Here is a 24522-nt window from a genome sequence, read left to right on the forward strand (position 1 = left end):
AGAGAGAGCACACTCATGAATATCAGCTAAAGCTGGTCGGAATCAGGAAATATTGACATTCACCTCAGCATGTCTCATAATGAGAAAGGTTAATTGGTCTAATTAACATTAAAAGCTGCTTCTTCCTCCAGCATCATCATTTACCTGTGGATGTATTTGGGAAATGTGCACACTGTTCACCGCCTCTGGCATTCTGCCGAGGGAAGCGTGAGTTAGAGCCCGAAATACTGTAGACCAATTTACATTTTCTGCCTCTAAAGAGAGAGCAGGTCTCTTTCACTGTCTGTCTCCCTCTCCGACACATTCACACGCTTTTAGACAAGGCCACATGCATCATACACTGCGACAGGGAAACTGGAGCAGGTGGGTTTCGTAATGTGTTTTCACAGATGTGATCTCTGCTACATTCTCTCTTCGGTCCCATTTGCGCTGGTGAAGACGCAGTAGGAAATGAGAATGTCCGCTCAATGTCAACGTCGAGGCAGTTCGCCTCAGACCTCCTGCACGCCGGTCGCATCTATCTCATACCCTCTCGCCGCTGATTTAATTCAGAAACCGCACACACACACGTACATGCACGCACACACAAACTGAAGGTCACTCTTAATGGTCTCTGAAGCCTTTCCTTTCACCATCGCCACAAACTCTCTTCAGCCTTTTCCGCCTTCCCACCATTCATCCGACTTCCCCACTCCCTCCCCTTTACTCCTTATTGTCCCTCAAACAAGAGGTCCTCATAAATAGGCATGTGACAGCTGACAAAAGCAGGGGCATCCACAAAGGATACTGTCTCATTTTACACAAAGCTAATGACTAAATAAAGACTACCACTTAAGAGTGCGAGAGAAAAGCGGCCTCCTTGGAGGGGCGATTAAATAGCTACGGCCTGTGCTCTCATCCCTCACACATGTATCTTCCTCTTCATGTCTTTCATTTCCACCCACTCTTTCTCCTGTACTCGGTGCCTTTTAACAGACTGTTGTTTAAGAGTGTACCTGTTCCCAGGACACTTGTTAGCGCTCCACCAGAGGATAAGTCTCCTTTCTGAGGCGGAGGGGAACCAAGTTCATCTCCATCCATGCAAGGAAATTCCCTGGACAAATCTGACAAATCGCATTGCTCTCTCTGTGTGTATGTGTGTGTGCCTGTACGCCCAACCGACTGCTTTAAATAGGTGAATGAATCAAACCAATATTCTTTACATTATAGCAGTGATGCAGCAACCTTCCTCCTCCAGCAGTTTCAAATATTCTGACTGTCTTAACTGAGACAAACACACAAGATCTGTGCCATTTTTTCAGGCTGTAGAATTGCCTTCTTAACATTAGCTACCTCCTCTCTTATCCCGCATCGTTGTTTTGTGCTTCAATCTAACCTAAGGAACCTTTGGAGCTTTAACAGTGAAAATGACTTTCAATAAACTGTCAGAAAATAGTGAAAAATGTCCAGACATTAGCCAAAGGTGACATCTCCAAGAGGCAAAAAACCAAAGATATGCAACTATCACAGAAGACAACAAATACCAGCAAATATCCACATCGGAGAAGCTGGAGCCAGTAAATTCTGGCTATTTTCATGTAAAGAAAAAAGATAAATCAATTATATGAGTCTGCAACCTCTCTAAAGAGCCATTTCTGGCCAAAAAACATCAACAAGGAAAATCATTCTTGAACCTAAACTACTGAAACTACTATATTTCCCTCTGAGACCTTCTCTTTTTTCCATTTGGCATCCATTGTACGCCAAGGGAGACTCAAGACAAGCCACCAGAAAAATTAAGAGGGCCTTAGAGGCTTTGATGCACATTTTCTTTGACAAATGATTAAAAAAATAATTGCAAAACCTTTAACAGTTGGAGAATATTAGCCCTACAACAGTGATAAATTCAAATGAAAATGTTTAAAAAATAACTTCCATTTCAATGTAGTTGGTAGTTCAAGATTGGTGACCTCTGCTCTATTATCACTCCGTCTATTGCAAAGTTGATACTGTTCTGGCCAATATTGTGATAGGCAACACAAAAAGGTGGAAAAGGTGACATATTACAAATAATATGTCAAAAATATGTCCAATTGTTTTCTAGTCACAAGTTTTGTCAATGATTTAAGAAAAATGACACTCACCTCAAAATTCTCATAATGAGAAAGGTTAATTAGTCTAATTAACACTTTTCAAAATCGAAAGAAATGCAATTTACATCACAATCACAGAAGGCAACAAAAACCAGCAAACATTCATATCTGAGAGGCTAGAACCAGTACATTTTGGGCATTGTAGGTAAAAAATGAAAAAAAAAATTATGCATCCATCACAATTGTTGGGGATTATTTTTCTGTTGAAAAACTAATCGATTATTCTGCTAACTGTCTCAGCTCTACTCCATCTACTGCAGAGTTGACACTGTTCTGTCACTTGATCACTTCATCCATCTACCCATGAATTTTCTGTACTGACTGAAGCCTATCCCAGCATGCATTGTGTGAAAGGTGCGACATACCTGGCCAGTCTATCAGGGCTACAGGAAGACAGAATAAACCGCTTCCAAAACCGCCTATACAAAATTTTGAGCTTCCAGCTAACCTGAGGCCCTACGCCTGCAGCGTACAAACCTTGATTTACAGTGATTTTAGCACATTTCATGACTCCAAATAAACACCACACTTTGGAGTCAAGCAAGACCTCTGCAGGGCTTGCAGAATTTGTCTACTGGACACTTACTTGCTAGGAGAACATTTACAGTCCGGCTGGTCAGGGCTCCAAGGGCGCTGGCACTCACGCAGCTGTAGCCCCCTTCCACATCCTGTGGAGGGTGTCCATCCTTGGAGGTGGGCAGCAGGAGGAGGGATCCGTTGGCCAAATACTGCAGGAAGTCAGCCCCCTCCAGAGGCAGAGGCTGGCCATCCTGAAGCCAGGTGACATTGAAAGGTGCATCACTGGCCCCGAGGTTGCAGTCCAGCAAGAGGGGCGAACCTGGCTCCAACACTACATGGCTGGGCCCAGCCCCACAGCTCAGCTCCACCGAAACAGGCTTTTCTGTGGGAGACAAGGAAAGAAAAGTTTGTTAACCATGCTCTGCACCTGCAGCAGCCTAGATTCAAGTTTATGTCCCTAAACTTTCACTGTCTTCTGCATTTGAAAGTCTAACTTGTGCACAATATATACAGAGCCTTGCAGCAACCCTGCAGAGACTTTTTATTGCTCTGTAAACACTATTATACCGCAGCTATCAATTAAATTTTGCACTTTTCTTTATCATTGGTGCAATTATTCATACACCTGTGTCATTTGTCATTTTTGGCTATTTTTGTCTACCTTATTAATTTCAGCCTTTTGGCAATTTGTCATTTTATAGCACAACTTCAATAGAATCAATAGCGTTGGCAGCACAGATGGATAGGGGTGGCGGATTCCAGAGGCAGGGTGTTTTGGGGACATAGAGGAGGCCGGAGGAAAAGAAGGAGGAGGAGCTCTCAAAATTAAATGGGTGCAGCGCCATGGAGGGATTTGTATGTCAGCAGCAGGACATTAAAGTCAGTGAGAGAGAGAGGGGAAGTCCTGGAGTGAGAGGCTGATGAGCTGGTGTGAAGTGAGTAGCTCCATAAACTGCAGCCAAAGAAGATTTATCATGCCAAAATTTCATCTTTATTTTTTAACTCTTTTTAAAGTTTACAGTACTAAATATAACAAGAATATATAGGGTATTACATCCACGTTTCTTTCTATCTTTGTGTTCCTGTATCTCACATACACAGTTGGCATCATGTCTGCGTTTTTCTCTCTATTTTTACAACAGTATGTGCTGTGAAACACAGTTTCAACTCAGTTCTGTGAAGAACAAGATGGAGGGAGAAAAGGGTGACAAAAAAATAACAGATGATCTTGGGAGAAATGAGAATAATTGAAGAAGAAAAGAGGAAAGATCGAGAGCGAGATGGGAGATAAAAAAAACGAAATGAAGACTTCAAATCTTGACTGACATGTCGGCAGTTAAATATCTTTTATGAGGAGGCTTGGATAGCTTTAGAAATGGAAGAAATAACATGAAGAAGAAAGGGTCAATTGTAGCTCAACACTGCACTACCCTATTCATGATCTATTGTTAATGTTTTTAATGTGTGTGTGTGTGTGTGTGTGTGTGTGTGTGTGTGTGTGTGTGTGTGTGTGTGTCTACTTAGATTGTACATTAAAATATGTTTAGTAATCTATGTGAGAGAAAATGGTTTTCTTGTGGACAATAAAGTTACACTTCCTACAACATAACAGAGCAAACTTCAGGTGTTGCAGTATACTAGTATTGATGATAACCGTGATACTTGATGAAATATTGAAATTGTGTTAATAATACACATCTATGCCAGCTGCCTCTAGAGGGTGCGGAAAAATATGATGGCTGAGTACTGTTGTAATTTTGGTATTCTGCCAAATGGTGTCAGAGGGGAACTTGTTTTGGTCGAACATTTGCGTGTTGTCCGGAGATGAGACCTGGCATTAAAATAGCTCAGTCACCGCAAAAAGAAAAGGTAACAGCTGTCAGCTTGTTTACATTTGTAGCGACCTATGTACTAATTTGCTGTTTTTAGCATTTAGGTTGCAGACTTTACAGACTTTCTCCACCTCCCTACACTTGTGTTTTGAGTGTAATTCATTTAACAAAAAAGAGACAAAATGCACAAAAATCAAAGTTAAAGATTAGTTTGACTGATAGCATAATAAATATTATTTTCAAATTTTCTATAAAGACTGCAATAATATTGTTATTATGAATTCTTTTGGCTATGATAACTGTGTAGTTAAAATTTGATATCATGACAGCCATAGCTGCAAAAGTGCCATGATGCAACGTATTAAATTTACTTCTCTTAGTGCTCATATATTGGTGTGACAGCTTTTTTTATCCCTCTATGTTACTAAGACATAAGTGAAAATCAAAGAGCTAAGGTCAGACACTTAAGTACAGTAAGTGGCAATTACAATGAAACATTTCAAAATGTGCCTTCTGTCTGGTACTGCACAGCAAATGGTGAATCACTTATCTTGAGCATCTTCGTATTAAAACATTTCAGTTTTCAGGAAACAGACAAGCACACATGATGTCAATACATAATGAAAAACACCTTTCTCCTTGAGGAAAATAAAGCACACACTACACTCAACACACACCCCTATATACTGTATACATTCATTATATCACTGTTGGTACTTCGTCCTCTCTTGTCTATGTTGTGTCTGTAACCTTCAGCCTTTCAGCACCTATTGCTTTGAAAGCCTTTATGTTTGTTTCGTCTGACCTCCTCTGTAAAGCAGTTCATTTGTGTTGTGTTCTCAAGTGCAGCTGCCATTACTACAGTGGCAGGATTCAAAACATTTACACTAACAGTGAAAGCAGAGATGTTTGGGCTATTGACAAAGTCTTCTTAAACTCTCACAGTTTGGAATAAGTTTGATACAGCCTTATATTAAAGCATCACTTGTGCCCGACCTCTACAGTCTGATTCTAAAAGTACTGTGTGGATTTACTGCTGGGTTTGATCATGATCAAATTACTTGCAAGCATATGATTAAAATCATGACATTCTGATTTTCTTGCATTCAAAATGCATCATTTCATTAACACACAATACAGTAAAACTGTAATACCACCTGAGAAACATATGAAAGTAGCCAACTAGCAAGCGACTTGCCTACATATGTAGAATGGTGGCTCACCACCGGCCCCATGTAGGCAGATCACTCACGGTCAGCTACCTTAGTTGACATGTTTCTTAGGATGTGAGCAAAACATGAGGACTTAATTGATATTTCTAAAAGTGTTCAAACTAAGGCATCTGGGAATCTGGCTTGAAATAGTAAAAATGTACTTATTTATTTAAATTTATTTATGTTAAAGTGCCTCAATAAGCATCCAAAAAACAACGCAATTTTCAAATGCATTTGTGTGTTTGATTGACATATCCCTCAGGAGGACCAGCATAGAAGCTAAACAATGTACTGCTGTGGACAGGGGCACTAACAAATCATATTTTAGCCACCTAAAAAAGGACCAGCTAAAAAGACCCTTTTCAGTTTAAGTGCACGCTATAATAAGGATATTTTCAGCCCTTTTCGATGGGGAACTGAAGATGCCTCCTATGTTCTCTTCAAATTCACCAGACTTCCTCACAGAACGCAAGAGTTGCAGAACTACCGCTGCCTCAGTTGTTCAGTTTGTTCATTTTGTGTTACTGTGGGAGTTTTAGTTATGATCCAAACTAATGTTACTTGCTGTGGAACAAGACAGCAGTATAGAAGTAACTCCTGTGCTCTGCGAGGTAAAATTACTGTTTTTGTCAGAGTCTGGGGCAAAAGAACGTCTTCAGTTCCCTGTTATTGAGTTGGCTCACACTCAAAGAAGCAGATTAAGTGGGATCATAAAGGTTTTATTACACTTACTTGAGTGAGACAACTGATGCGATGGACTTTTTTTAATGATTTGTGAATTAAATGCACAATTTTCATAATAAATGTCTAAGCATAATCACACTCAAAAAGTACTACAAAAACTCAGGCAGATGCTATTTACACCTGGGTTGAAATAGCAAGGTGACTATTTACACCCAGGTTTATATAGCCTGGCATGACATGGTTCTTAATAGCTGAATAGCTCTTAGCTAATACAAGGGGATCAGCTGTGAATAGCCAAATAGCTTTCATGTGACTACTCGTACCCGGGTACAAATAAACATGAAAAGCTAAATGACATAAATTCAAATTTGGATTAAAAGTAATTTCTAATATTTTTAGATGCTTAGTAAGACTTTTACATAGAAGGCTACTGTGGATCTGATTGTCAGTGGCAAAGTTTGTTGGTGAAGCAGCCGATAAAAGCACAGTCCAGAAAACACATCTAACCATCTGTTAGAACTGGACCAGATTTAATGAAAAGTTTACATTTGTTAATTAGAACTTTCTTTTAATTTAATGAAAAATGAATTTGAAGATTACATTACGAACATGTAAAAATTCTTCTGGATCTCTTGGACAGATTTCTTGGCAAAAGCCCTCAAAGGTGAAATCCTTATCTCACATCACAGTGTCACACACGGGTTTATTACTGTACCTTAGTAAGTAAAATCATTTAAACTCCACTTCTGTAGTTCAGTTGACAGTTCACAGACAGACACAGACACAGACACATACACAGAGGCAGGTTTCTTTCTGCTTCTCTTTCTCCAGAGTTGGATTAATTAAGTTAATGGGAGATGGAATTTTTTCCTTGATTAAATGAGGCCTGACCCCCCACCATCACTTCCTGATGAAGAGGCTGGGTAATGCTGAGAAAGGCTGCACGGCGCTCTGGCACACACACACACACACACACACACACACACACACACCATGGAGACGGCATAAACATGCCGGCACATACATGCACCCAAAACCCCATGCTGTACAAACAGAGACACATACAGGCACACACATAAAGAAGACCAAAACACGCTCACAATCTTGTCGAAACAGAAACACTTGCATACGAGCGTGCCAACACACACTGACTCAGATCACCTCCATGGCTCCTCTCTCCCATTTCAACTAATTAGGTCTCATTAAGTCATTAAAACGTTAGCAGCCATTTCCCAGCTCACTGCCAATGGTTTCACTTGGCGAGAGGTGGGGTTCATTCTGCATTAGATATGGAAGCCATTACACCTCACAGAACTGGAGCAGAGGTGCAATGAGGAACACATAGAAAGAGGGAAAAATAAGCAGAAAATGCAAGGTGTAATTACACTGTTATAACCCTGTCATGATACCTGTCATAAACATGAAGGAGTCTTTGTTTATGTGTTTATGACTGTTGCCATTAAGTGTTATTTGTTCAATACTGTCACCTTTAATGAAAGCTGGTATTTTTTGAGATGTCTTTGTTATGACAACTTGACATTAATCAAGCCAATGATGTCTTTGTTATGACAACTTGACATTGACCAAAACAACATAACCTATCAGTATCTTTGTCATTACAGCTTGACATCGTCAGTCTTAAATGAACAGTTTAACTTTAGGTTATAACATTACATTACGTTGTCAAATGTGGTTGGTTTGGACACTGGTTATCATAAGACCAGACGATGGTCAGTTTGACAACAGGGAATACAGTACTGCTATGGTTTTGTTGCTGGGTTTGGTTCCTGGTTCCCTGTGACTAAGTCAGCTAATTAAGTGGCTAGCTCCACGGCAAACCAAGCTAACTAACTAATGCCAGCTACAGAAAACAGCAGACAGCTGTTAGCCTACTTTAGCAAGTTCAAATGGTACTACTTTAGTAAAGGTCAAGGAAAATATTAATAACACTCTAATGGTTTCATGACAGCCAGTGTAAAAACCAACCAGATGTGACAGTTTAATGTAATGTTATAACCTAAAGCTAAACAGTCTCTGTAAGTCTGATAATGTCAGGCTGGCAGGACAAAGACATCAAAAGGTTATGCTGTCTTGGTGAATGTCAAATTGTCATGAAAAAGACGTTTTTGTCTGGGTTAATGTCATTGTCAAGTTGTCACGTTGTCATAACGAAGACATCTCGAACAATGTCAGCTTTTCCTTAACAGTAAACATAATTGATTGAATGACACTTAATGGCAGTCTTATACATTCATAAAGACTCCTTCATGTTCATGATAGGTGTCATGACATGGTTATGACAGTGTAATGACAGTCTCATGTGCACCCCATCAAATATAGTGTTTCCATTTCCTTTTAGTAAGGTTTAGACATATTAACCTGAGTAAAATTTATTGGGTGAAAGTACACATACCCAACCTAGAAAAGTCACTGTAACATTTTCAGAACTGAGGACCAGAATGACCTACTCTCCTCTACAAAAGTCGGCAACGTAAGCATATCACACACTTCAAGTAGTGGCTATTTCATCTGGGAATAAAACACTTGATATCCACACACACATTCGCACCAGAAACCTCTAAATGCCCTAGATTTGTGGCCATCCACACACACATTTACACACATATTCACAAGATAACATGTACACACAAACCCATTACATCACACACACAGACGCATGCACACCCACACAGTAACTGTCAGTGTCTCACGAGGACACAATGCGGTGAAGAGGGGGGATCTGTGAAGTGGCCATTTTGCCGTTTTACTGTACAAATGGGAGCTGCGAGGAAGGACGGGGTGCACTCTGGGATATAGTAGCGGCTGTGCAATCTCACTGAGCTGTAGTGAATGGATTGTGATGATGGCACTGCGCCAAGCGGTTCATAGCTTACTCTAAGTAGAGAGAGGGCAGCGGTTTACAAAAGAGGAGAGGGGATGAAAAAAGGCCGACAGACAACAGGAGACAATCAAAAACAGAAAAAAAGGAACAAAGTAGTAAATATCAAACTTAAATGATACCCTTTAGAGGATAAGCAACAATTTAGACTCCTTATTTGGATTCTCAATAGCTTTACAATAATGCCAATACTGGTAATTTGTGAAAAAGTAAAAATACATTGGTGGTATGATCACAAGATTTTGTGAAATTAAATGTACCTCCATACTACTACTACATATCACATGGAGAAATGGAGACAGACTTCAGACTGATCTGTAGTCCTATTCACAATGAAATACACAAAAAAAGAGAGACAGACAAAGAGACAGACAAAACACACACGGACAAAGAAGCATACTTGAAAATCAGAGAAAAGCCAGGAGAAATGGAGAAGTTAGGAGGGCAGCGCTCTCGATACCATCAACACTTATTCCACAAGTCCATTTCTGTTAATGGATCACCTATTCACTACATGTTTGGGAGAACAGAAGGAGAAAGGGGAGGAGTAGGAGGAGGAGAGTGACCCAACACAGCGAATATTTCACCCGGCCCAGCTCGCTGTCAACAGAGACTGGACACCCCATGACCCGGAGGCCACAGCTCAGGTTTCCACAGTCTCTAAAGTGAAGCTATACAATACCTCAGGCCTTTCAGGAACTAGAGATAAACACAAAGAGGCTCAGCTAAAAAAAGAGTCCAAAAACTGGTGCTTCATGTTATGAACTGAACTTTCTCTTAAACTGATGATGACGTCCCATTATTACCTATTGTGTTGTTTGCCGCTGCTTTTTAGAGTTTTTGCCGAACTGCTTCTTCTACAATTCCAAGACACATTTCACAACAGTTTCATTTATCAGTGCAGTTATATTCATTCCCCACTCATACATTTCTATCAAAGCCATGTAGCTTTGTAGATTATTTGTGAATCAAAATGTCTCAGTTATTTTTTAAATATTTTTATATCAAAAACAAAAGATGACATTTAAAGCAGCTGCAGGCAATTTGAACACACACAATACACAACCTTGCTCCTCTCTTTCAGCTATCCCATAACTCATATCACTCTGTTAAGCTCCTCCCCCAAAACAACACACCAAATATTTTGACGGGCTTGCAGCCAAACATCAAGGTTGTCAGCTGTTTTAACAAACTAGCAAAGTAACGTCTGTTCTACCCTGTTAGCTATGTCTGACTCAGAAGTAAGAAAGACACCTTTGTTTTTACAGAGTCGCAATGATTGGCTAACTGGTTCTCTGATTCAGACCCATCCAGTTTTTTATAAATGAAATACCAAGGGCTCAGCGCTCATATTTTAAATCCTAAAATTAAATATTGTTAGTCACATACAATGGTCAGAATTAGTTATTTCAACCAAAACATAGTGAACAAATATAGCCTGCTGACACAGCAGCTCTGTGAGGCTGTGTGTATAGTGCAACAGTGCTTTGAGCTGTATGTAAATATGGGCATGCTAACATGCTCTGAATGACAACGCTAACATGCTGGTGTTTAGCAGATATGATGTTAACCATATTCTCCATCTTGGTTTAGTGTGTTTAGCATGCTAACTTTAGCAAATCAAACACAAAGTAGGTCTACAGCTGAGGTTGATAGGAATTAGTTTTGCAGGTGGACTATTTAGTCATAAATCAAAGTAGCGCTGCAATTATCATAATAATTGCAATAATCATTTTCATTATTGATTAATCTTTCAATTATATACTCAATTAATCTTTTTTGTTTGGTCCATAAAATGTCAGACTATGGTGAAAAAATGTTGATTACTGTTTCCCAAAGCCCAAGGTGATGTCCTCAAATGTCTTGTTTTGTCCATGACCCAAAGATATTCAGCTTACGATTAATCAATCATCAGAAATAGCTGATGATTAATTTCAAAGTCGAAAAAATAATTGATTCATCTTTGAAGTTATAAATGGAAGTATTTCTCAAATTAAAAGTTTGACCTGATGCTGCTGCAGGATGAAATGATATGAGAGAGAGAGAGAGAGAGAGAGAGAGAGAGAGAGAGAGAGAGAGAGAGAGAGAGCTGTAACAATCCATCCTGAGAGGAACATGGGTTTCTGTACCTAATTTCATGACAATCCATCCAATAGTTGTCAACATATTTCACAAAAACCAAAACTGTCAGCCTCATGGTAGCTCTAAAGGAAAAGTCAAGGGATTACCAGGGAATAACTTAAGTCAGTAGGGTTAATCCTCTGTGGATCTTGAAAGTACAAAAGTAATCCATCCAATAACTGTTCAGACATTTCAGTCAAAACTAAAGTGGTGGACCAACCAAAACACCATGTTTGCCATCTATAAAACTACAGAACTGTACCACTACCATGACTAAAAACTGGTATGTGAATACTATAGGGTTTCATGAACGACTGCCAAGAGCGAAAGAAGTCACACACTTCAAAATGTGGAGAATGCAAGGTAAGAATCTGAGACAGAAGATACAAGACAAAGAAAGAGACCCAGAATTACAGAATGAAATAGAGGACTGAACAGTGCAGATAAGATTAGGGCAGCCTTGAGACTCAACTGAAAGAGAGCAGTGAAATGTGATTATAGACGCTTTTGTGAAGAGGGGCCACTAAAGCACTCAAAAGCAGTGATAACCAGATTGCCATGTACCTCCTGCTAAATTGACACGGCGGCAGTGGATAATTGCTATGAGTCCCGAATGATGTTGTATTGTATGGTACATGTAGGTAGTACTTGTCTCAGAAAAACCACTGTGCACTGAAATCTAAACACAGGCTGAGTGGACAGGGACAGATGGTCTGATTGATAGCACTGGGTACTTTCCAGCAGGAAAACTCCTGTCTGTGTGTATGTCTATATGTGTGTGTGTGTGTGTGTGTGTGTGTGTGTGTGTGTGTGTGTGTGTGTGTGTGTGTGTGTGGTAGGTCTAGATACCACAAACCAAACCTCAAATCAAGCTCAAGCTAGTGCTCGCCTGCTGCTTCAGCTGGATTTGTTTGCTAATTCAATTACCTTACATTGATTGCAACAAGATAGAAAAAGCACAATAGCCCAGTCACTTACACGTGCTTGTGGCCAAAAACTAAATCGATATTTTGAAGCCACAGTTCTGATAATCTGATCAGAGGCAGCTAGCGATAAACCCTGCAGGGATGTGGGGGTTCTCAGGTTTCGGTATGCAGGTTGAAATGCCTGCATAATGACCAGAAACAGCAAGTCTCACTGACAGAAGAAACTCAGTACTGTCTAAATATTGAGGCTTTTATCTAGTAGGCTTCAACTCTGGTTTTCTATGTTAAAAATGTAGCCTTAGGCATTGGGTTTTCTCTGTCAAAAGACCAAGGCACCGTCAGGAGTCTGAAACACGCTGCACATTCAACCCTCTTTATCAGTTCTAAATTGCTCTGATGGCAAATTAAAACTCTCTGTTCACTTGTTAAGCAATGCTACATAGGCCTGCAGAGGGCTGAACATTTCACTGAACCCAAAGTGAGTCACTCCGCAGTCTGAACAGCTGCCGTGTCAGGTGTTAACCGTTCCAGCTGTGTTTCCTCCCATGACGATACAGCGGGGTTCTTCTCACACCCAGTCATCTTAGCCACAAACACACACACTCACTCTCACTGTCAGAAAGCTGATGCAATGAATCAAAGATTGTGGTCTGATTCTGGGCAGTGGAGAGTTGACTGAGATTACACAGACCAGCAGGGCTGCACTTTTGTTTTTTCTGTGACAGAAAACCGTTTTATGCATCTCTCTACATTAAATATTCTGTGACTGCACTGCCCTGGCAGATATCTGACCTCTCGATCGTGTGGCATATTGTTAATCTTTAACTTGACAGCCACCAAATCTGAATTATTAGCATCTAATTACTTCCCAAAAGCACAATTATTAGTTGTTTGGTCTCTGAAATGTCACAAAATATTGAAAAATGTTCATCACAATTTCCTTAAAGCCAGGATGACATATGGAAATTGCTTGTTTTGCTTGACCAACAATTAAAAAACCCCAAAGATGTTTAATTTAATATGAAAGACTACGAAAACAAGCAGGAATTAACATGAATTTGGGGCAGTTTGGCTTAATAAAGACTTAAACCAGTATTCAGATATCAAAACAGTTGCTGATTAATTTTCCACTGCTCAACTAATTGAGTAACTGTCTCATTGTTTCAGCTCTAAATAGCACTGAAACTTACATAATGAGACTAGGGTTAGGCAATGTCTTCTGAAGTGACACATGATGATATCTACAGTGGAAGATTGCAATGGATGATATGGACGATGATATTGCTAATACACACCATGGATCCATAATTTAGTTCTATTAATTATACTGAGGAAGCTAAGGAGCTCAGAAAACAAATAACAACAGCACTTCTAAGTCAATACCTGAAATAAGCTAAATTGAAAATGGATCAAAATCAAAAGCAGGATCAGATTCATGTTGCATTTTTTAATCTCCACCCGTGCCTTCCTGCGCACGTCCAGCACATGCTTCAAAGACACTGGTAACCTGCAGCTGCACTTTTTACTGAAGGAATCTGAGCTGTATCCAATTGCTAGACTGACTTTTGCTGTTGCTACGATTATCTAGCAGTTAGCTCAGTGTTTTGATGGGTAACATTTTATCTGTGGTAAATAGCATTTCCCACACAACTGATAATTTTCTTTAAACTTGACACCATGGTAACATTGCAAAAAAAAACCAAAAAAAAACATGGTGGTTACGTCACACTTAACAACATGTAGCTAATCCTTAAGAACAGAGTTTGAAAATGTAAATGTCAGGGCATAAAACCAATGACCTTTTGATCTTTTCAAATTAAGACTCAATATGCCGCTGCCATCAGTGCTGGAAAGAAATTGAAAATTGACTCAAATTGTGGCCATAAAATCAAAAATCAAATCAGATTGTGGATTTTGAGAATCATGACACAAATAACAGCATGACTGAAAGAAACACACTAACAGAAACACAGTGGCCACCAATGGAGCTGAGTATCCTGGGTTTACCTAGCTGCACAGGTTTAATAAGAAAATAACAGTGGAGATGCAGTGCAATGACAGATTCTTTTTATTTTCCCTCCCACATGTCAAAAACAGAACTTTACCAACAACTCCTTTCTTACGACAAATCTGGAGGGGACACGTATGTCAAATAGACATCTCAAAAGGTCGATGACTGGCTGACGATGCCATCATCCATTGGTCCTACCCTAAAAAAGACCTTTTTGGATTTGTCCACCTGCCACTGAACCTTTCACTGTGTATTCAGATGTACAAAACCTCTACATCTACTGGTTTTAATAGTAAATGTTTCCATGTTTGCATCAATAATGAAGCAAAAACCTAACATTTACTCCTAATAAAATACAGTAACTCCCTTCTCAAAGCCAGTGGAACAACAAATGGCAGAGTGCACAACGAAAAAAAACACGGGCTGTGGTGAGACAAACATGGCTCCTGTGTGTCCCACCGAATGTGTGTGTGTACAAGAGGAAGAAAGGGAGCAGAACAGAGGACGAGGGATAGAGAATGCGAGAGGGGGCGTACCAGTGCAGTCCCTCATGCCTCCTGCTCTATGTACAGTGCTCATTCATCCCAGTCTGGCCTCCTCCAATCACAGAGCAGTGCTCCTGCATGCGGGGCCTCCCAGCAGCATGGGGCCTCCACATGGCCATGTAAAGTGCCAGGCCCACTTGCATGAGTCAACAAAGCGAGCAATAAAACTAACATGGGAGTAACATGGGAGATCTAAATCAGAATCTGTTCATTCACGCAGCAGCAAAATGAATGTGCAGGAATTTGTGCTGGTGATGCATGAGACAGTATATTGGTAATATGAAGGTTCACAGTATGTAGAGACAAATAATGAGACATAACTCAACAAAAATTTATTATATTATGTTTTGTTTTTGCTCCCATTTTTTTTAATTTATTAAAAAACTTAAGACTTTTTTTTTACTTTTGACTTTGACGAGATAATCCACCTACCTGACAGGTGTGGCATAAGAGATGCTGATTTAAAAGCATGATTATTGCACAGGTGTGCCATGGACTGCTCACAATAAATGGTCACTCTAAAATGATCAGTTTTATCTTGAAAAAAGACATTTATTAGGCACTGAACTATGGCTATTTTACAGAGGGTTACAGATACTTAATTTTTCCCCAGGAAGGGAATCACTCCTCATGCCTAAACATAACTAACCCAACCAACAAAGGCAATGAATACCAGCCAATCAGAGGCAGAATGGGGCGGGTCATGATTTTGCTCTGGGAAAAAAATGGTATGTAGCTCTATGTGAAATAGTTCAGTGTAAATGTTATTTTTTCAAGATAAAATTGCACATTTTAGAGTATCCTTTTACTGTGACCAGTCCAGTGCAAACCTGTCAAATAATCATGTTATTTGATCAGCATCTCTAAAGACAGATCCGTAAATTGTGTGTTCCAACATCTAGCACAGCCGTCATTACAGCAGTGGCATGTTGTAATGCTTATCACCCGTGGTGTGTGCTGGTTGTGTCTAGAAGGGAACCCAGGATTTGCGAAACTCTGGCAAGATTTTTACATGGTTTTGATTAAAATGATCATATCTCAATCTATTGTGAGGTCTTCGGGGGTCTTAAGTTCTCTTCTCGATCCACTTATGCCAAATATCTTGGTCCTCTGTGCGTCTAATCTATGTGTGTGTGAATGTGTGGTCTCAGACAGGGGCCCTCTTCATGAAATAAGGGCTTGTGTATTTTGCATTTCATTTTCTGCTGCTGCTGGAGCAGCTGAGAACTGCACAGGTTCTTCCTACACATTGTTGTCAAAAGTAACATTACAGAAAAAGAACACGCAGAGGTAGAAAATTGTACACTTCTTTTGGAAGCTTCAAGTGTGCGCATACTGCGGGGAGACGCCACCACAGCAGTGGTGGTTTGTTTACTTCCAGTACTTCCTCAGATTCATCTATATGCAGCACTTGTCAGGTGGATGGATTATTTTGGCAAATGAGAAGTGCTCGCTAGCATGGATTTGAACTAATTTGTTAACAAAATTTGAGAGAAATAAACTTTCTGTGTGCATGAAGTCTTGGATCTTTTACTTCAGCCCGTGAAAAATAGGAGGTGGAAAATAGACGGTGGGCAGAACAGTCAAAAAACTCCCACAATACTCTACTCCGCTCTTTGAAGTGAGGTACCACATTATAATGCTCGTGTGCAAGGATCAGGGTTGAGCATCTTGCACAAGGTCAGGATGATGAATGAGACTGCTATGTGACACTAGCTGGTACATGCATTGACGAAGGGCACACTGCACTGAGCATGCTTCACATATTATGCTCACACCGGGGTGCTCAACAATGACATTTTCCATCACTGAAGTGAGAGAGATGTGCTGTGATCTTTCAGTAATATACTGCATTTGAATGAGAACTAAAGGGTGTGTATACTCAACGTGAATGCACAAATGATTGTTCAAAGGATTCATAAGTGTGTGTGTTGTATGATGGTTAGACGTGACGTGTAATCCAGGAACGAAGGCACTGTCTGTCTGCCGCTGCACTCCTTTGTCTGCATGTGAGGTTCCTGATCCGCCTCACCCTCCGAAGCATGTGGTCACCAATATACCATCATTTTAAAACTAAACTACATCCCGGGAGCGCAATATTTATCTGTGTTTACCCACACCTCGCCACATCTCACCTGCACGGCCACCTTCAATGCAACCCCGCTCTTCTCATGTGACCAAGCAGACAGCAGGGAGGAATGAAAGGAATGTGAATGCAGGTTAGTTGACCATGTGAGCATAGCCACACCACTGTTTCTTTCTGTCTCACACACACACACACCCAGATAAAACTACACTAGTAGAATAAAAGCCAAAGTAATAAAAATAAATGTCAGCGAGAAATCAAGTTGTACCAGTTATATGAAGCATGCTAGTGCAATAAATTGACTTATTAGCACCATTCTATCATCAACAATCCACAAAGTCCAAAACTATAAGAAGCTGGTTCACTGCCTCCCTTTGATGTTCTGTAACCTAATTACACAAAATATTCCTGCAGCTTCACTGATCAGTCTTGCAAAGTATACATGACAATGATGTTGAAGGCTACCACCACTGTCAGTTAGGGGTGTAACGATACTAAAACCTCAAGCCACGATAAAAAAGTCAATAATACTGTATTTAGTTCATAATTAAAGCTATAAAAAGAGTTTTTAACTGGTTATGGAACAATCTCAATTTATTGTTGATACCTCTACATGACCTACATGATTTTCAAGACCAGTCACGAGAAGATTAGCTATTTCTGTGTAGTTATTCCTCATACCTGCCATAGTAGCGGAGTCTCCTTGAAATCAAATGAAACAAATCTGTGTTTGCATTTTCCCAGTCAAAGTTACACTAAATAATATGTTGGCCAGTTAAATGAAGGAAGAGGAGATTTTTATTAACATCATTTTATTTTTGTCTTTATATTTTGTGGTTGTTACTGTGGAAACACTTCTGCTTTTGTCCACAGGGGCCTCCAAAACCAACATAATAGTAAGTTCCCTGTCGTACCTTTAAAAAGCTGAGAAAAATGGCAACTTTAAAAAATGTTCTTTCTTAGACAGTTTACTTTGATGTGTAAAGCATTATTGGATTGTATAAAAATTTGTTTTTAATTTTTAACGTAAAGTGCGACTACTTTACTTGTTTTAATAAAACAAAATAAAAGTAACCAACCATGAACTAAGCATGTTTAAAAAAAATGGCATCAATTGTCATCGTTACCTGCAAAGCAAAAGCAATGCAGCAAAAAAAAAAAGTAAATCATGTAATATCATGGCAAATATCGACACCATCCAGTAAGGTATCTTGAGTTTTTTTTTTTATTGCGATATTGTGATACTCAATATATTGTGCCATCCCTACCATCAAGGTAGTTGGGGCTATGGAGAGAACAAGTGCAAGGTTATGATTAGGCCTTGGACTGAGGTGAGTGCTGGCTGAGGCTCCAAGCTTGTGCAGATAATATACTGTGTACCAGCGTCAGTGCGGCTGTCACCCTACTCTGAGCGTCAGCTCAGATGACATCATGTAAAGTTATCAATTACACTCTATGCCAAACCTCAATGACCCAGTAAGCCGACAGGATGAAATGCACAATCCATCTGAGTTGCATCATCGCTGTAGTAATATCTATTTGTGCTCCTGGGATCACAGAATCTAGCAGCTTTACCAAAGAGAAACATGGAAACATTTCATATATGTATGCAACTGAGGTGCAACTCAGTGCAAGAGCTGCTATAGAGAATATTACTATAGGTCTTGTGGGTAATCCTCTGTAATGTAATGTCAGTTTTATATGTCGGTGTCAACATTTTCTACATGGCTCAGGTGTGGACAAAAGCAGATACACTGTTGATAAAGGCACACAGATGTGTCAGATATGACACTGACGTGAAATGCTGTCACAGTAACTGCAATTTTGAAACACTGCACTATTGACAAGTCAACCACAGGAGACGGCTACCAACTGCAATAACTGCCTTGATCCTGTTTCTTCTTTTTTCCCTCTTGTTTTACACTTCACTAATTATTTCATTTATCATAAAAGAAGTAACTACAAAGGACTGGCACTAATACCACATACCGCACTACTGAGCCAACCTAAATAACCACAGGCTGTTTTATGTAAGTTTACTCAATAGACAGTTTCTAGAGGAAGTGAAATAGCTACGTGTAAAAAAGAAATGATCAAGCTGCAGGAATTCATTTAAAATGCTGTGTAACTTTGACGAGCACCCAGTGAGATCCATAGAAAACACTTATCATTGCAAAAGCAAATAAAAGAATGGCACTAATACTGAACTATGGAGCCAACCTAAATCATAAAATGAATAATATATAAAGTTTTACATGCAGCAATATGTAAGAGAGAAGGCTGATAACAGAACAGTTCTCCTGCAGATTAACAATCTCTCACCTCCTACATGACATGTAACTTGGTTTGGCACATTTCAAAAAGCATGAAAGCATTGAAGCTTTTCCATGACTAAGACCCACATCCTCATCCAAAAAGCTATTACTTAACCAGACAACATCAGAAATATTTTCTACCTTAAAGCCATTTATATATATGTAAAATCACCAACCCATTCTCATTCAAAAATTATCACACAAATGCTGACATTTTGTTGCGGCCCTCGGCTACTCTTACAGATGCACAGGGTATCCGTTGGCAGCTGTATGTGCCATGGTGGGCTTTCAAGCTGCTTCAACCCATCCGTGGCTGTGTGAAATGCACTGGGCTTCAGAGTATATAGAAGTGAGAAAGTCCACATTTGGAGGAGGTTGGGAGGATGGATGAAACAAACTAACACTGGACTTTGACCCATGAGACAGGGGATTGCGTGCCGTTCTCAGGACATAACGTTACATGTAGCACATGACTTGCATCAGGTACATCTTGCAAGTTGCTTCACTGACACTGCGTGACATGCGTAAGTAATGTAACACACTTATTGTAACCCAAAACATGATATTTTCCTGAACCTATCCAAGTAGCTTTGTTGCCTGAACCTACCCCAGTAGTTTTGATGACTAAATCTCACCAAACTGCAACTCTTTCACAAAACACTATATTGCAATAACCTGTGCATCAGCATGAGACACCGAGGGGTGTGACAAAGAATGTGTTAAACTTACATGAAATTGGAATAAAATGACAGGAAGAAAATGAAGAAATGAACAGAAAAACCTCAAGAAATAATAAGATTGAATATATTTGTTTGGCTCATTACACTCTACATCTCTAATCTCTGTCAAAGGTTTTAGATGGAAAAACTTACCAAAATTAAACATTAATTCATTCACTTGTTGGCTCACAAGGTTTTATTTTCAGATATCTTAAAGAGGCTGGGCTATTCAGTGATAAAAAGCACCAACAAAATAAATTCAACACAATACTTTGAACATCCCAAGAGAGCAAATCATTTGAATTCATACCAGACAAAATCGAGCTCAAGACTTCCTCTCCTTTCATACAAAGACTTCTGTGCTTAAGATTGCCTCTCTGGCAGCATGAATAGGCGCACACAGGGCACCATAAAAATCAACATATTCACTGCACAAATATACCCAGCTGAAACTCAGCCCAGGGCATCTTTAAATAATATGCATCCTAATTTAGCATGGACTCTCTGGGGAGGGGATCAAGATGCACTCACAAATCGCAGCTGACACACCCACGCTTACACACAAGCAAGCAGGCAGACACACAGGGTGAAAGCACCTCAGCAAACACAAACACACACACACACACACACATGCAGATACTTAATTTACTGCTAATGTGTATTGAGGCACTAGTGTCTGACAGGCTTTGGTTTGAAGTCTCACGAGATCTGTGTATACATGTTCACAGAAATACTGAAACAGTGTGGTAAGTTTGTGCCCAAACAACATCAACAATTAGAGTGATTAAAAGTGCAATTAACATAAATACATCATTTATACATCAATTAAATTAGAAAAGCAATTACAGAAAGTCATTAAGGTGGTGTGTTTACAAAGAGGAGATGATCTCTTAACGATATCTCTGCTACTGATGAGATTTTCTGTCATTTATGACAGAGCCCTTCTCCACCGTTGATGAAATATGCATAACTGGGTCCATCAGCAGTTTTCTTTGCAATAAGATATGTGTGTTTGCTAAATGCCTAAGTTGTTACAGAAGATAATAGAGAAAACATTTACCTCACTGTTTACCAAACTGATATTTACTTTTGCTAGAGCTTGACTGATAAGAGATTTTTGAGACTGATGCCAATTTTAGTGGGAAAAAATCTACAGATTACCAAAATGGGTGCCTATAGTGAATTTTTGGACCACTTTTACATGCACCAATATGACTATGCAAAGGTACGAAGAGGCCTGCATTCTTTATTAAATAACTTAATTTAAGAGTGTTAAGTATTCTGCATCATGTTAAATAATTTAACATATACACCATCAACCAGTTCTAGAAATGGCTACTGAGAAATTAAAGAACAAATAAAAATAAAATTACAGATAAATAAACATCAGCTTGAGTTAATTGCTGACTATTTTAATATTGCCAGTCAAGTAGGGACAGTTTGTAAAACAAGAAACAGCTTCTCGGCATTTTCACCTGCATCTTGCCCTCATAAATGTTCCCCATTGTGCCCAATCTAAACCACCCCAAGCATCATTTTAAAAAGTTTTCATATTGATGCACATAGGTAAACATATACACTGATATGGATATATCTGTGATAGGTCCACAAACATGCTTTAAAATTACTTTCACGTAAATGCAGTTTTCTCTCATTTTTGTCTGAACTGTTTTTTTGTTTTGTTTTTTGATGAAATGACCAGCATTATATTGCTGATATGAACTGAATGAAAGATGCTTGAATGAAAAGTTTTTGGTAAATCAAAAGTGAAGCTATGTTCTTTCTTTTGATATATTCATTGTTTACAGAACAAACTATTGGGGGTCTTCAAAAATCGGTGAATGTGATCAAAAGTCCTGTGTCTGGCAACTTAAAGACAACACTGTGGCAGGGAAAGTGTTAATCTGTTACAGGGCACAGAAAAAGTACCACAAATACAACCTATGCAGGCATATTTTCTGGTGACCTCGGAGGAGTTACACGCCGATATTGGTTGCAACGTTAAGGCCAGTGGAAATCATTCTACACACAGCATATGTCCCTCTACAAATTCAACATTTAATATTCTGTAGCTGCCACTACACGGGAGGTTGAACAGCTGGCCCTGCGGTGCAGACACAACAAACTGGAGCTGAACACACTCTACACATTATGGATGACAGCAGAGTTCAGGAGGAGACATGGAGGACAACACTTGAGAAAACATTGGAGATGGAGACCGACGTTGACTCCACTTAAGGAAGTTCGACTTGCCTAAGCAGCTGTTTATTCAGCTCTGTGGCTATTTCCAGTTTGTCCAGTGTATAACAGCTGTATGTTTGGCAGGAGATGTCGACCAAATTGGCATATGATGATGTCCACAATGAACAGTGACACATCACCAGTGAACAATGACATAGTCAACCTCCAGCTGTCTCACTCAGACGGAGGTGTAGGGGCTGTCTTGGGGGTGTTTATTTGTGCTCAGAACATGACGTTCGTGGAACAATCAGGAATTAACATTTCTTTCTTCATTTCTCTAATTCACCAGATTTCTTCCTACCAATGAGTCCTTAACTTGCATAACCACAGCCACATGCTTTCTCTCTCTGACAGAGAGTAAGCTTTCAAAGAAAATAAACACTAAGCATCTTGGGTTCACCTAACTTGTCAGTTTTAATGAATACATAATGAATGGGATATGGAGACACAATGTTAGTGCAATGACCAGCAGCAACAGCTCACTTTTATATGATCTCCCAAGTGTCAAAAAACAGAACGAGGGTGCACACTTCCTCAAATACAAGTAGAGGTGTCATATCATCAGCACAACCCTATTTGTTAGTTTGTATACTGAGAGCCACTAGCCGCTCCTTCTGTGTGCGTGCATGCTTGGCGGAAAATTTGATTCTAATTCCAGTTCTGATGCCACTCTTATACCAAGTATGAAACTGTAGAATGAAGGTTACCCTCCAAAAATACCACCGCCACATCACTGGTGCACGGATGCCTCATGGAGTGGCACCACAGAGTCAGATCATAGAAAAAACTAGTGCCAGAAACCAAAAACAAGCTTTGAAGGAATCGTTAAAGGTAGTTTTTGCACCAACCTACAGTAACACAAGCCATTTGCTCTCTACATGCCCAGTATGACATTTACTGCATGAGGAATAATCTAAACAACTGGCTAGGGAAGAAAATTAAGCGTCGACTGAACCAAAGACAGAGAGAAATTTTTTCTCAATATTTGGAAGACCAAACCAAGGCCAAGAGACGTGAGTATTGGACTTAAAAATGTGGGTTGAAAAGAAGACTAATAAAATGCTGCTTTATTTCGTGCTATAAATGTTAAAGGCTTGCTGCTAACCACAGCTTTTGTTGCAATTTCTATAGCAATTTCAAGTTGCTATGATGACACAAATGTAAGATTTTGTTATTTCACTGGTTTGTGTTAGTATCTTAGTGTGAAAGGTCCACGATCAATTATTTATTAACACAAATGTTTCAGCATTTGTGCTCTCTACTCTGCTTGGCATTACTCTGGTGTTTTGACACTCCTCGCTTAAAGGCAGCATAATGGAGGCTGGACCTTGCCAGAGGAAGGTCTTGTAGATCGAAACATTGCTTAAGAAAAAAAAACAAAAAAAAAAACTATTTATTTGGACAACATGCAGATCGTTCTCCTTTGTGTCCAACATAATGGACATAGAAAAACACTGAAAAAAAAGAAGAAAAAAGTAAAAATGTGTTTGGAAGAAACTCCTGTTAAAATTCCCATGGAGTGTCTAACAAGGTGCTTCATGATGTTTCCTGTAAAACTGGCAGCCAAAGAGGAATTGCACTGACTGGCGTTTATGCTAACAGTATTGGCCCCCAGCATCCTGGAGCTGAGTCATGGCTAACAATAGTTAATGAGCTAACTTACTTTTGCAACAAGTAAAGCTGTCTCTGCAAACGGCCACGATACTATATTCCCTAACGGTCTCGGAGGCTGTGTTCCTCTCAGTGACCAGTCGTGTTCACTGAGAGGTCGCTGAGCCTGGTTAGCTACTTTACCAACAAGTAAAACATTTCACTGGACGCAAATTTAGTGCACACCCTGAGTGCAGGATGAGTTAAACAGTCTTTAATTTTTCAAGAAAAAGTCAAACTCAGGCATATCGGTGATGTGTAGCATAAAATATCTAGATAAATATATACATTTAAACACTGATTTGACTTTATGGGAACTTCAGGCATCATGCAAGTCCATGCAACACAAGTAAGATTGTCATGCAGTGTCATTTAACTTTACTGCAGTCAGTGATCCAACTTTTGAAACAGTGATACCCTTGACTTAATTGTGCTGCAAACTGAGTTTTGCATTTTGGAGAAAAACTTTTCAAGTAGCCTTGTTCAGGCTTTTTTTTAAAAAGTTTTACAGTGTTTGTAACACACAGACCTTACTAGATTCAAAATATCTTCCTCTGACACCATGCCAAGCCACAAATGTAACCCCTTGTGTAACTTTACATCTGCATGATATTTAAGCTAGAGGATG

At 39.5% G+C, this 24522-nt stretch overlaps 1 protein-coding gene across 1 annotated transcript in view; it reads right to left on the bottom strand.

Annotated features, from left to right (window-relative positions):
• The window catches only part of igdcc4 (immunoglobulin superfamily, DCC subclass, member 4), a 71870-nt gene that overhangs the window by 41069 nt on the left and 6279 nt on the right, over positions 1-24522 (bottom strand). Inside the window, exon 2 of the mRNA XM_084720193.1 lies at positions 2719-3033. Coding sequence (XP_084576319.1) covers positions 2719-3033 — 315 coding nt within the window. The remainder of the gene's footprint in view (positions 1-2718; positions 3034-24522) is intronic.

This window comes from Lutjanus erythropterus, chromosome 1 (assembly GCF_056507025.1).
Source record: "Lutjanus erythropterus isolate fLutEry1 chromosome 1, fLutEry1.hap2, whole genome shotgun sequence".
NCBI lineage: Eukaryota > Metazoa > Chordata > Actinopteri > Lutjaniformes > Lutjanidae > Lutjanus > Lutjanus erythropterus.